Source organism: Drosophila mauritiana, chromosome 2R (genome assembly GCF_004382145.1).
Source record: "Drosophila mauritiana strain mau12 chromosome 2R, ASM438214v1, whole genome shotgun sequence".
NCBI lineage: Eukaryota > Metazoa > Arthropoda > Insecta > Diptera > Drosophilidae > Drosophila > Drosophila mauritiana.
Genome location: NC_046668.1, coordinates 7703090 through 7717705, shown reverse-complemented (window position 1 = coordinate 7717705; position 14616 = coordinate 7703090). Strand labels below are relative to the sequence as shown.

At 46.5% G+C, this 14616-nt stretch overlaps 2 protein-coding genes across 2 annotated transcripts; one reads left to right on the top strand and one right to left on the bottom strand.

Annotated features, from left to right (window-relative positions):
- Positions 1–273: 273 nt before the first annotated feature.
- LOC117137449 (N-acetylglucosamine-1-phosphotransferase subunits alpha/beta) lies at positions 274–2995 on the top strand. The gene is made up of 3 exons (XM_033298888.1): positions 274–461; positions 523–1943; positions 2001–2995. The coding sequence occupies exons 1-3, from the start codon at positions 371–373 to the stop codon at positions 2487–2489; spliced, it is 2001 nt and encodes a 666-aa protein (XP_033154779.1). The 5' UTR covers positions 274–370; the 3' UTR covers positions 2490–2995.
- A 4531-nt stretch (positions 2996–7526) lies between these two features.
- LOC117136734 (homeobox protein unplugged) lies at positions 7527–12109 on the bottom strand. The gene is made up of 3 exons (XM_033297764.1): positions 11170–12109; positions 8008–8258; positions 7527–7945 (listed from the first exon to the last, which is right to left on the bottom strand). Exons 1-3 carry the CDS (start codon positions 11996–11998, stop codon positions 7586–7588), a joined length of 1440 nt encoding a protein of 479 aa, XP_033153655.1. The 5' UTR covers positions 11999–12109; the 3' UTR covers positions 7527–7585.
- Positions 12110–14616: the final 2507 nt, after the last annotated feature.

The window sequence follows — 14616 nt, the reverse complement described above, 5'->3', positions numbered from 1 at the left end:
AAATTAATACATATACGAAAGTTAAATAAGGTTCAGATCTTCGGTGCCCATCTAGCGCAGTCACACACCTTTCCAGCTGGAAGCTGTCAACGGAATCGGTTCCGTTAATTCCACATGTTGATTCTGTAAAAGCAATTTGTTTACTTTTGCACTGCTTACTAATAGTTTCATTAAATATCTAAAGAAATTCGTTTTCACACTCATTGCTTGTTCAAGCTCGATTTGACCCGAGTAATGTTTTTATTTTATTCTTTCCATTTAGTATTTTTACGCAGTTGTAGCACGGCCACACTGTCCCGCAGGAAAACAAAGTTTGTTATGATTTTACTGCGGGAATTGTGTGTGAAATGTGCCATTTGAGGACCTGAGGATGCGCTTGCGCCGCCGCTGGCCGCGAAGGATGCGGCGTGCCATGGAACAACTGCGTCTCCAGTCCCGCTTGAAGCTGCTGGCGCTCACGAGTTAGTTACCTCGCTCACCTTTCCTATTACTTAACTAATTTTCTTTTTTTTTCCATTTTAGTGACTGGAGGCCTCTGCCTGGCTACCTGGATAGTTGCCAACTACCTCTCCGCATCGGAGGAGGGCCAAACCGGCGGCTTCAGCAGCGCCTGCACTGCCATCGATGCGGTTTACACGTGGGTCAATGGCTCGGATCCCAACTTTATTGAGGACATCCGGCGATTCGATTCCAAGTTCGATCCCTCGCGGTTCGATGACAAGAATGAGCTGCGCTACTCTCTGAGGTCCCTGGAGAAACACGCTGCATGGATCAGGCATGTGTACATAGTAACCAATGGCCAGATTCCCAGTTGGCTGGATCTCAGCTACGAAAGGGTCACGGTGGTGCCGCACGAAGTGCTGGCTCCCGATCCCGACCAGCTGCCCACCTTCTCCAGCTCGGCCATCGAGACATTTCTGCACCGCATACCAAAGCTGTCCAAGAGGTTCCTCTATCTCAACGACGACATATTTCTGGGAGCTCCGCTGTATCCGGAAGACTTGTACACGGAGGCGGAGGGGGTTCGCGTGTACCAGGCATGGATGGTGCCCGACTGCGCCTTGGACTGCCCTTGGACGTACATAGGGGATGGAGCCTGCGATCGGCACTGCAACATTGATGCCTGCCAGTTTGATGGAGGCGACTGCAGTGACACTGGGCCAGCGAGCGATGCCCACGTCCTTCCACCAAGCCAAGAACTGCTCGAGGTGGAGCCTGCCGCTGTTCCACAATCAAGAGTCCACCGATTTCCTCAGATGGGTCTTCAAAAGCTGTTCAGGCGCAGCTCTGCCAACTTTAAGGATGTTATGCTGCACCGCAATGTGTCCACACTCAAGGAACTCCGTCGCATTGTGGAGCGTTTTAACAAGGCCAAACTTATGTCGCTGAACCCCGAACTGGAGACCTCCAGCTCCGAGCCACAGACAACACAGCGCCACGGGCTGCACAAGGAGGATTTTAAGTCTTCCACCGATATTTACTCACACTCGCTGATTGCCACCAATATGTTGCTAAATCGAGCCTATGGCTTTAAGGCACGCCATGTCCTGGCGCACGTGGGCTTCCTAATCGACAAGGATATTGTGGAGGCTATGCAGCGACGTTTTCACCAGCAAGTTCTGGACACTGCCCATCAGCGCTTCCGAGCCCCTACAGATCTGCAGTATGCATTCGCTTACTACTCCTTCCTGATGAGCGAAACCAAAGTAATGAGTGTGGAGGAGATCTTCGATGAGTTCGACACGGACGGTTCGGCCACCTGGTCGGATCGAGAGGTGCGCACCTTTCTCACTCGCATCTATCAGCCGCCACTCGACTGGTCTGCAATGCGCTACTTCGAGGAGGTGATTCAGAACTGCACCAGAAATCTGGGCATGCATTTAAAAGCGGACACAGTCGAACACTCCACGCTGGTCTACGAGCGGTACGAGGACTCTAATTTGGTTAGTACGTATGATTATATCTTACACATTTATATTAATTGCTGACTGCTCTTCTAGCCTACAATAACCAGGGATTTGGTTGTCCGATGTCCACTTCTGGCCGAAGCTTTGGCGGCAAACTTTGCAGTCCGACCCAAGTATAACTTCCATGTCAGCCCAAAAAGAACCTCGCACAGCAACTTTATGATGCTCACGTCGAATCTAACCGAGGTGGTGGAGTCCCTGGACCGACTGCGTCGGAATCCGCGCAAGTTTAACTGCATCAACGACAATCTGGATGCCAATAGAGGCGAAGACAACGAGATGGTGCGCCATCTGCTCGAGGACTTTTACCTCTCCTTCTTTCCGAGACGCAGCAAGTTCGAGCTGCCGCCGCAATATCGCAATCGCTTCGAGTCCTGGCGGGACTTTCAGCGCTGGAAGAGAAGAAAGCGGGCCGTTCTTGTGATTGGATATGGAGTGAGTCTGCTGCTTATAGTCTGTCTGCTGCGATTCATGTGCCACCACAAGGCGAAGCTGGTGCGTCGCTGTGTGCAGCGCTTGTAGGAATCGTTTTCGGGAAATTCTTCCCCTTCTGCAATGTTGTGATATGTTGTGAACATTTATGTAAATTGGCCATTTCTGCAAGCGATCATAGTCAAATCTAGTTGTAGGCCATGTGTAAGGCTATTTTTCTAGTTCTTTAGGTGCATGCTAGAGGCTAGGTTTAAGAATAGTCGTTAAGAATGGATGCGTAGTGCAATTTTGTAGAATATTTTGTTGTCTAGCTTTTGCAGTCGAACTGTTTTGTGTTCAGTTTCATAATATCTAAGTTTTTATACTACTATTTCTAAGTTTGGCTTTACAATGATATTTGCTCTCTCTAAGTACTGAACTGAAATAATCTAAATACTTAGTTCAATTTTGTTTACAAAATACGTAACTCGAACATATAATATACAGATATCGATATAATGGAGTACGCCTTAAATGATATTTATACATTTTGCTGGTGAATGTTCTTCATTCTAAACAAAATAAACCATTTCTATTGATTTCCAATGCTCTAGAAACTGCGAACATTTATTAAATTAGTTTTTTTATTATGTTCACTCGCTGGCTGCTGTCCAAACTACAGATTGCTGTCAGCACTTAGCATCAGTTCCGGATTTCAGATTCCCCGGCGCGTCGATGATTACCGCAGAATTTGACCGCCCGCTGAGCGGTGGGCGTTGCCGAACAATTCACTGGTGGCTCTCGAGCACTCTAACTACGTCATCACATTTTCGCCCGGTTTTTTACGCTTGCGGCCAGGGGACAGTGGGTGGTTAGTAATTACGGCCGTGGGTGGCTGGCTACCCACGTCCGAGTTCGCTGCTTCGTCGGTGGAATTATGGCCACAAAAAACCCAGACTCCGCACTTTACTTTGCGGCCCGGAAGCCGGTGGGCGGAACTGGAGCGAGTCCAGACAGACTGACACGGGTCTCCTTGGTCCCCTTTTTGGGGGGGCGTGGCACTAGCTTGGGCAATAGCTCCCCAGCGTCGTGTACATATGACGATGATTTGCTGTTTTTGCGAGGAACATCTTGGTTTTTTTATTATTCCACTGCCTCCATTTGATTTGCCATTTTATTTCGCCAACTCATGAAAAGCAGTGGGTGTAACCTATCCGGATGCTGTGGCATAAATTGCGTCCGCTGTTTTTTACCCCACTGGCCGGAAAATCGGAGCTAGACTTACTATATCGAAGTGCCTCTGCGGGGGTTCCCCCACTCCCTGCGCGACTCTCGATGGACTGGAATATCAATTACCCAAAACAGCAGCTCGGATCTTATCTGATCCAATCTTTTATCAATTATCTGCACGTGTGTCCTCGGTTTTAGGGTCCCGGCAAACGCGTCCCTAAACACAGGACACGTAGTCGCGGCCATTTTCTGGCCTCGTAACTCATCCTAAATGATCTTTAGTTGGGCCACCCAGGCACTGGGATTCCTGCTGGAAATACGTGCACACGCCACAATTTGGTTTATTATGGCTCTTGGTGTTCCCTAATCTCGATCCGCCGATTTATGTGGTCTGCCACAGAGCGGAAGTGGTTGTGGGTTCTTTGATTAATGCCGGATCGTTGTGCCAAATTATGCAAAAGGTAAGCTGAGGGAATGTGTGTGGGCCTAAAATGGGGGATGTAGCTATATCCTGTTGGTGCCATAACATTGGTAGTTCCTTAAGATCTTTTCACTAGAATCTCTATAATATAGTTTTATATATACCACCGATCAGTGAACACTTCCTGCATTGATTCCCAACCAACCATGGCCATCCAATAACCCAATCCCACTCGAAATCCTCAGAAGTGCCGACGCTTTGGCCGAATCCCAGACAGTTGGACACCCGTTTCTAATATTTTTCCTCGAAACGTTTAGCTTTCTAGGGGAGAGGGAATGGGTGAATATAATATATTTATATTTAATTGGCTGGCACGAAGTAGTGGACACATTTTGACAAACGGCTTCCTTCGTGACCAGAACTTAGCCGCGAAAAGTCTTTTGAAAATTGATCAATTCGAAAATGCATTCTAATAATATTTTCGAAATGCATTATTTCATTTTTCCCCGCTGCATTATTCATGCGGTCGGCACTTTGTTCGCTGAACGCTCCGTATGCTAATGGTCATAATCAAATTGTTCGAATGACTCCCGCCCCCACGGGGCGATGAGAAGAGGGGGGCGTGGCAGCAGCGACATACATACAGGCATATATGAAAATGCAGTATCAACAAAGAATTAAGACATTAAATCGCTCATTGCGGCAATTTACATTCATTATTATTACCAGCCCGCCGCTACGTGCCCATAAGCCATGGGAATTGGAATACGGACGGACATCGGCGGACAGCGGCGGACAGAAGCGGCGACACTGCCCCATGGAGGCGGGCTGGAGAGGGAGGAGGAGCACCTGGAGGGGGCGACAGCCAGAACAGCCGCCCCTTGCATGCTTTATGTTTTGATTTGGGAAATTAATAAAATCATAAAATGGTAATTAATTAATTCGACGGGCAAACGAATCCATTGGGTGCAGTGACGCAGGCGAGGAAAACGAACAGTTGTATACCCTGTAATCAACGAGGAGTATAGAGAAGTAAGTATACTATGCAAACTGTTGTTATAAATTTATATATTCCAGTTGTACTCATTCCACACTTAAGTTTCAAATCTTCAAGCCATTTATACAGCTGATGAATCTCTACGATACAAGATAATGAATCTCTGAGATACAGCTTTTTAAATGACAACTGATTTTAAAATCCTTTTTATAAGCTATACTATCATTGAATAAGATGTTAGATTATGACTTTCCTTTAATGCCAACTTTTGAATTTGGTATAAAGTTACTGATTCTGATTGATTCTCCTCCATGATATTATATTATCCCATTAGAAAGTTTATGTTCCTCTGAGATGGAACGCGAATACACCCCACCTGCTACCGATCCCCAGCTCGAATGTTCCCAAACCCGAATGACCAAATGCAGTGCCGCCGGTAGCTGCCGCCTGTCCGCCCTGACGGATCGTCATCGCAGTCCGCGGTCCGCTGATTAGGGATTCAGGTGCGTGAGTGCATTTCGTTTGCCTTTTTTTCGACTCCCTCTTCGGCGGAATTCCAGCTCTGGGTGCCCGATCGTCCGTCTTGGGGGACTGACAGATCGCTTGGCTCAGCCAGTGGAACCCCTCCAGACCCGGGACGCCCCTGCTCCCCCGAAAGCGAAATCCCCCCCTTTGTTTACAAGCCGTTTACATTGCTGATTGCCGCTGATTGTCGATGAGTGGCAGCCAATTCATGGGCAGCTAATTCATGGAGACATTCCCGCCGTCTTGGGCCGCTGACAAGTGCACTTTAATGAGTCGTCCTCGGTGCCTTTGAAGGCCTGCAAAGTCCGCCGTTTATGGCCATGGCAACAAACTTGTCGCAATCGAAGCGAAGCACGGAGACCCCAAAACCCGGACAACAGGAGACCAGGAGACCAGGAGCAGTCCTCTCCGCCACATGTGCGCCTTGCAAAAGTGGGCGTGTCGCGGCCTTATGACAAATTATGGCAGCGCGCATTTCTGGCTTGATTTATGTGCGTCCGCTTAAAGCACGGCATTCAACTATGACCCCCTTTCGCTGCTCACAGGATCCGGATTTGTGTCTCAACCCGCGAACTTCCTCCCGTTTTTTTTTTCTTTTTAATGATTTTAAAGTGATTTTTAACGTGCCGCCTTTCGGTTGCTTAACTACTCTGTGCGACACAAATCCCCGCGTAATTAATGGCGATATAATTTACAACAAAGCAACTGCGGCGAAAGGCGAAAAGTGCTATACATGGCACTACATCCAAGCAATCAGAGGTGGCTGATTCTATGCCCGAGGATGAGGCGATGGTTCGGCTGCAACGAATTGCTAGTGCACTCTATATGATGTGGGGTATATGATGATTAACCATACAGACTCAAATTAAACAAAGTATGTGCTCATAATTGATTTTAGGATTGTGTAGGGATTGTGTATGAGTTCCGTTCGCCACCTATATCCATTGTAGCTCACTCGCTGAACCACTGTGGCCGAATCCCGATCCTGACACTGCTCATTTGCCGCAGAGTCAGCTTCCATCGCCCACCTACCATATACCATCTACCATCTATCAGCTTCCGATTCTGGATCCAGCAATCCAGCAGCCGGCAGCAAATTGCCTGCAAAGTGTTGCAATAATAAAAACCCATGCTTGGAGGCGTGTCCCAACACAAAGCTGCGATACACGACACACGAGGGTGATGCGCTACCAAACAGGGCCAGTTCCCAGTTTCCACTTCCCAGTTGCCAGTTCGAGTCCCTTTCCCTGGGGTGGTTTTCCTCCTTCCTGGCCTTTTGGCCGGGAACAATTAGGCATTCGGTGGCGAAGAGGGGAGTTGCAACAAACAAGAGAGTCGGGAGGCAGCCAATAAGTCGCTAATGCAATTAAAAACTCACACAAAGCACGGGGAGCTGCCAATGCTAATAAGTCACGAGGGAAGAGTCCTGCGCCCAGGATGCCAGTCAGCCCAAAAGAAGAGGCGTGACACGTGAGACACCTGGAGTGATTGCTGTGCCCGTCTACCCTCTCTTTCGCTCGCAGGACACTCGGCGATCCTGTATCCTGACGCTCATTTCGTGACAATTTGGTGCGTTAAATTGGAAAAATTAGTCACAGATATGACGACCGACGACCCGAACTCGAAGTGAATGCAACGCTCGATTTTCCGACACTCGACTCGACTCCAAACGGCCACTTTGGGCCGTGCTAAATCGCACAAATTGGCAGTTTAATTGTTCCAATTGACATCGAGGCGAGATTTGTGCCCCGGTTGCCTGGAGTGGCCTCGACTTCCGGCTCCTGGATGGGCGTGTTTCTGGGCCGCCAGGATTTATGTGCCGTCATGTGGTCAGTGGCACAAAGCATACATCACCGACATATATAGCCCATATAGGCACTCAGTAACTGCTAGAAAATCCACTGAATGGATAAAGTAATACACTTCGAGTTGAATTGGATTTTTCGTTTGTTTATTTACATAAAGAAAACTCGGTTCGCAGACGAACTGCCTCCACAGGTATGTACACACGCACGCTTCAGGAGCCCAACTCCATCAATAGATGCTTCTGGCGAGGGAGAGGGGCGCGGATACCCCCAGGCCGACTCCCACACCCACGCCCAATCCCACTGGTCCTCCTGATGCTGATGAGGCGTTGGTGGAACCGCTGAACTTCTCGAAGCCTCCTATCGCCTCCGCCGAGAGCTTCTTGCGCAGATCCGGCTTCGGTCCGCTGAGGCACATCTTCTCCAGCTGCTGGTGCTGCGACCGCACGGCGAAGCGGTTCACGTGCACAGGAATGGGCACCACGATCTTGGTGCCACTGGTGGTCCCGTTGCGACCCAGTCCGTGCGATGTGAGTCCAGCCTTAACCCTTTTCCACTTGGCGCGTCGATTTTGGAACCATATTTTAACCTATTTCAAACGGATTATCATCAGCTTCGGGGGTTTTCATTTTATTTAACAACTGAACCCACCTGAACTTCGCTTAACTTTAGACTGGTGGCTATTTGACTGCGCTCCGTGAGACTGAGATACTTCTTGGCGTGAAACTCTCGCTCGAGTTCCAGCAGCTGCTCCGAAGTGAAGGCTGTGCGCCGGCGACGGGACTTGGAGTTCGAGCTGGAGCCATTCCCCTGCGAGTCCTTGCCGCCCATTCCGCCACTTTCGTGCCGGGACTGAGCGCCTTCATCATCGCTGCAATCCTCGCTATCCGAATTGGTATAGGCTGAAAACAGTAGAGATATTGCATGAGTTTAAAAAAAATACAATGGATGAACAATAAGGAAGACAATCAGCAATTATCCATGAAATGTATAGTTATTCCCATCCTACAACTCATCTACAAGCCGTGAATATAAGAAAGCGATCTGGAGATCACACGGCATTACAAGGATCCCACAATGGTCACATCTTATCCACAAGCATTCCTACCTCACTTATAAAGTATTTGGCTTACAATATTTGTTAAAATGTTTAAATTATTTATTTAATGTAGTAATATTCAACCCTATTGTTTATTCTTTAAATAAACAGGATATTTTACTTAAAAGAGAAGTTACCGCCGTGAAACTTTCACTATGTGCGACTTATTGGTAAATTTCAACAATTTTTTGAAACTCTATTTGAAGTTGAAATTTAGTTTTGAATATTGGACGAGGACATCACTTGGTAAATACGCAAATTGTTAAGCTTATACGCACAAATTAAGTAACAAATTAGTAAAAACACAAAGTACACACCAGAAGAATGACTATTCATTTTAAATTTGATGTTTTTAGGCATTTGTGTTTGAAAAAGTATTAATTTTCGTAAGCACTAAAAAAGGAAGCTCACCGATGGCACGTGCTTTATGTTAATTTTTAACATTGGAATGTTAATTTACATTTGTCTTACATAACATAAGCCTTTGATCAATTCTTAATCCGTTAAAAAAAAATTCAAAATTTTCTAAATTTTAAAAAACACATTTATGCCAAAAAAAACGGATCAAATTCCCCATTTGCAATGCAAACTATTAAAATATAAATTTTATTTCGAATAAATATCAAAAGATATTTAACTACATTTTGAAAGGATCCATTTAAGAAAATCGTACTTTAAATGAACTTAACCAAGTGTATTAAAAGTTTAAGTTAAGACCCAGCACTGATTTCACTTTTTCCTTGAATTATATTGTTATTTTTTCAAATTCCATTCCCTTTTGTATTGTATTGTATCTTTCCTGAGATACTCAGATACATCTTCCGTTGAGGGCAATCCCATCGTTCAGAGTCACCCCAACACATTGTGCGGAGCAATGTCGCCTCGGTCCAGCCCACATCCTGGCTGATTCTGTCCGGACTCAAGACAAGTCGCTTGGAGCAGCCCCATTAATGGGGCCCTAACGAGTTCGGACTTCTGGTGCAAATGGCCCGTGCCACAAATTGTGGCAAACATATTTATTTATAACTGGATACATGTGTCTGAAGGCTGCCCTTCATGCAGAAGACATGGAATGCTCGAAACATAATCTGCTTGTTTTGGGTGGACTCAAGTTGAGCGTGCCAGCCAAGTGTCAAGTGCCAAGTGCCCGATAAGTCGTCCCAATCCCACTTCAGCTTCCACTCCTCTTAATTTTGAGTACATGGTTAAGCGGTTTTTAACACTTACACGCTTCAAAAGTGCCCGCTGTCACTGATTTATCTGCCCATTTGGACCCCTGCCACCCTGTCGCCAGTCACCCACATAGCCACCCCCATGTGAGCCACCCCCACCCACAAAGCACCCCATTTGCGCCCACTTGCGCTCAGTTATGAATATATTAGTCGCAAATTTGTTGCGCTCTTTGCTGCTCCGCTGGCAAATTGATTGCGGCACGGATGGCTCAGTTTCCAGTTTCCAGACGGGCAGCGGGGGATCCGGATGATTACGTTGATGGGAGAACACAGTGCCATTCCATCCGAGTGTCCGAGCCAAATCGCTACGATTGTCAAAACGTCAGCACTCCGTTTCCAGTCACTCCGCTTTGTGGCTTTGTGGTCGACGGGACGACGAGTGGCGTTTCTGGATCCCGAAGTCGGAGTTGTGAAAACTTTTCACTCCGTGATTGACACCGAACACTGGGTCTTAATGCACTCCATGCTAATTTGATTATGACGTGGCAGTCTCAATTTAAATTACCGTGACAACGCCGCTCGACAAAATGAGCCACCGCAAAACTGGACAGGATTCGAAGGGGTAAATTATGTGTACTAAGCTCGAGAAATACTTGTATTGGCTGTGGATTTTATATAGTTACTCTTCTTTCTGAACGCATTTTATAAAAAAAACAGTCTCATTTAGTTAAGAAGCACAGATTATTTTAATGAATTAGTGAAAAAGTTACCCCTAAATGAAAGAAATAATAAAGACTTAATTGCCGTACTCCGCTAAATATTATATCATACTACTTAAACGCCTTCATAAAAAGTTTATATAAATATTTAAATATCATATTATTTAGATACATCCTAAGGATTGTCAAACCTCTAACCAATTGGCCAATTTGTACCGCAATTTATTTCTATTTATTAATTATATTGGTAATTACGCTTATGTTCTTATTCACTTTAAGATTAAGAAAGGGTTATATTTCAGTTACGAACTATCATATTATTTTGTATGTAACTCATGGGCCCACTTGATCATTAAAACTAAAGTAAGAAATTTGATGCTGAACTAATTTTAGTCGGTGTAATTATGAAAAAATGCAAACTCATTACTAATCACCGCAGCAAACGAAGAAAACTTTAGTAAGTATTTAAAAAACATGCACTCTTTGGAAGTGATGAGCTATTTAGTGATGTCTTAATAAGTGAAGCAAAAGTTAACAATATGCTTTAAACAATAGCTTTACATTTATGCAAAAAATGCTAACTATTACTATTGTTTCTTCTGCAAGCTATAAAGGATCTTATAGTTGTAATCATGGCTTAAATGGGTTATTCGACTATATTTATAAGCTGTTTCTTTAATCTGCAAAATGTATCCGTAACTATTTTCGTAAAACGTTTGCCGACACGTTCTGAGATAAAGATCAACCAACAACTATATCTATACCCTGCAAAAAACTCATAAGTATATCCACATCCCAGAAAGATTGATTGCTTGGTACCCACCTCCATTGCGGCTCTTGTCCATCTCGCCGTTGTAGTTCCTGGGCGACATGGTCAGGCTGATGTCACTGCAGGAGTCGCCGCTGCACTCGAAGTCCTCGTCCATGCCCACATCCAGGGCCGGTTCCATAGGACTGTGGCTGCCGGACTTGGCTGGCGAGGAGTGGGCCTGCGGAGGCGTCGCCTCCTGGAGCTGCGCCATGCCGGGATTCGCTTGATCCTCGTGCATCCTGCCGGCGGCGGCCATGTGCTGGAGTCGGGCGTGGACACTCAGACTGTGCACGTAGTCCTGGTTCATGAGCTCGGCCAAACGCCGGTAGCTGAGATCCGTGGGCGCAACTCCGGCGGCGGCGGGATTGAAGGGCAGGAAACGCGTATCCAGCGGATGCGGCAAGGTGGGTGGAAGCTGTTTCTCCAAGGCGTGTGTTGGTGGATGTGGTGGAGGTGGTTGTGGCTGTGCCTGTGGTTGCTGCGCAGCAGGATGACCAGCTGGACTGGAGGGCAGGTAGCATCCGCCGGCAATTAAATGCGTTAATCTCTCGTGGTTCTGGGCGAAGTAGCCGTGCAGCCAGGGATTATAAAGCGGAAACTGGGTGAGTCCCAGGGCCGAACTGGCCACCATGGCCCGGGCACTCAGCTCCTGCTCCTGCTCCGCCTCCTGCTCCTGATCCCGCTCATCGGGCGGCGATGGCGGTGTGGCAGTGGCAGGCGTTTGGTTGGCGATCAGACTCTCGATCGAGAAGGGCTTGGGAAATGGCTTGCTGGCCAACCTGGTAGTGGGCGACTCCATGGTGCCGATCTCTCCACTTTGCTGCAGGGCCGGTCGTTCCATATTGCCCACTCAAAAGCACACTTTCAGGGCGATCGAATCTAACTTCTTTTTTGTAATTTCTCAACGCGTTTCTGTTCCGGCGCAGACACGACGCAGTGAACCGTTCAGAGATCTGCGAGCGACTGTCCAAGTGCAGCAGACATCACGTACGCGTACGGCACCCAAGTCGAAGCCCAGAAGCCCAGAGGCGCCGAGCAACCACCACCACGGATGGTCTGGCTCCTCCTCCATTTCAATATGGCGCATGACAAACTGCTGGTGTCTCTCTCTGGCGCGCGCTCTCATTGGCCGGCTGCTAATTGCCGGGTGGTACGGACAGCGAACCAGTTTCCGGCAATGGAGCAGCACCACTTCCACCTCCACCACCGCCCGCCTTCCCGCTCCGTAATTGCGTTCTGCTCGAATCGCTCGGTAATCAGACATCGCCGGACTGGCGAAGAGAACGCCCTGCCATTAATGCCCCGTCTTCGCCAGCTCCGTGGCCATTGGGGAGTGCTCCCGCCGGCGGAGGACGGAGAACGGAGAATTGAGGATGGTGTTCTCGCGAGGCATATTAGTGACCAATTTAAATTCAAACATCAGTTGCCAGTGGGTGTGACTGCTGGGCATCATTAGCAGACACTCCAGTGTGCTCACCGATTTGTATCTTTAACTTAGCTGCATATCTATCAGTCTGCGGATATCTGGTTTTAATTATCTAAACACACCAGTGAACAGCTCTGCACAAGTATTAATTTTAATTGGTTTGAGGTGCTTAGTTGGTTATTAAGCGCACTAATACAGATTTTAAGAGAGTTTGATTGATAGCGATTTCCGTAACAGGCATTATTATTTAATAGTAAACTCGTATTTCTGAGTAGGTGACCCCTTATTTCTTGCAATAATTAAGTAAAACAATGATTTTGCTAAGGTATGTCATTCCAAGATAAATATGGTATATAATAACTAAATAATAATATCTAATTAAAGATGCTCAGACTATCATATTTAAGAAAATAAAGACCTCTATACCTTTTTTATTTATTCTTTAATGTTATTTTTATATTATATGGGTAATACATAACTACGCTTTGAAAATCCACAAAATCTAGACAACAATCCATTGCTGTCGTGACCCCCACCGTGCCCAAGAGCATATGGAACGGTCTACTGTTTCCTACATCCGCTGTGGACAAATCCACATCCGTTCCCTGATTCCCCAATTCCCCCGAAGCACCCACAATTGATATGCCGATCGTTCTTCGCCCAGCAGGTGGCAATAATTTGCATGTGTATGGCTTAATTGATCGTAATTGACCAAATTTTTGGCCATAAGCGACGAGGTGTCCATTGATTGGAGCGCAAATTGGCATTGGTCACGTTTGGGTGTTTGAAATCTTTTACGAGCACCGAACATTGCGAACATTTAACCGATTCGACAGCGGCATAAATTACAATACAATTATGCGGCTCGTTGATAATTTTGGTTTTCTGATTATGATGAAAGCTGCTGGGTTTTGTTCGGCACTTTGGCAGCTTGTCAAGAATCAGCAGGGATGGGCGGGGATGGCTCCTTATAGACACTGCCCGCCGAGTGTGGGTATATATTTCTGGGCAGCTTCCCTTCTTCTGGCGGCGGAAAACGGCCAAATTAACGAATTGCAACGAAGCGTTGAATGCGCTCAAATAAATCAGAGCACTGTTGACACCATCACCATTCCTCATCCCCGGATTCGCCATCCCCAGGCCGTGGTAGCCAGTCCTTAATGCGCAGTCCCCAATCCCAGTGCCATGTGCAGAGGGCGAAAGATACATCTCTACAGATACTCTCTTTCGTTTGAGCGAGCGCGTTTTTTAGATTTTTTTGATTGCCTGCAGACGGAGAACAATTCGAAATTATTTACTGACAAATCGTTGCGAATTTTTGGCATATTCCTGAAATGCACAGAAATGCGCACACTGCACAAAACGAACACAATTAAAGCTCTAGCCATACGTATAATGAGATACAAAAGTATCTGCAACTAAGTACCTCGAATTGCTCGCTGTCTGCGGTCTCTAAATTATATCGTTCGACTAATGAAATTAAAATTTCATGCCATTCGACGCGATGTGAAGGCGAACATGTGTTCCCGTGACCGCAGAACACGGAGCTACACGGAGCATATAGCCATATAGCTGGAGCTGTCCGATGTTTGCCCAACATTGGCCACGCCCCCACTCAATTTGCGGCGATACTTCGGATCCGGCGGATGCCTACTCCAGTTGGTAATTGTGTCATTTTACCCCTTCTACCCCATCCATCTAGCCATTATTGTACATACATACATACCTCTATCCTGGCCCTTTCCGCCACCTGTAATTAAGGACCTCTGGCTTATGCCAAATTGTTTACACAATTTAATTGGAATATCGAAGGTAAATTACAGTTGTCGATGCTCGTTTGTGGGCAAGCATGGTTTATTCAGTAATTAGCGGGTCACTCGATTGCATGACCACTCATTGAATATTCCATATTATATTGGTGCTGAATACCTTTGCATGGGAATTAGTTGTATTGACTGCCTTCGTAGGAAACTTGTTCGAAGATTAATTGGGTTTCTATCTACTTAATTCTTCCTACTCCTTCTTTATACACC

Coding starts and splice junctions, on each gene's coding strand:
- LOC117137449 (XM_033298888.1), top strand. CDS start 371: ATGCGCTTGCGCCGCCGCTGGCCGCGAAGGATGCGGCGTGCCATGGAA. Junction 462..522: donor GAAGCTGCTGGCGCTCACGA/GTTAGTTACCTC, acceptor TTTCCATTTTAG/TGACTGGAGGCCTCTGCCTG. Junction 1,944..2,000: donor GGTACGAGGACTCTAATTTG/GTTAGTACGTAT, acceptor CTGCTCTTCTAG/CCTACAATAACCAGGGATTT.
- LOC117136734 (XM_033297764.1), bottom strand. CDS start 11,998: ATGGAACGACCGGCCCTGCAGCAAAGTGGAGAGATCGGCACCATGGAG. Junction 8,259..11,169: donor GGACAAGAGCCGCAATGGAG/GTGGGTACCAAG, acceptor TACTGTTTTCAG/CCTATACCAATTCGGATAGC. Junction 7,946..8,007: donor TAAAGTTAAGCGAAGTTCAG/GTGGGTTCAGTT, acceptor CGTTTGAAATAG/GTTAAAATATGGTTCCAAAA.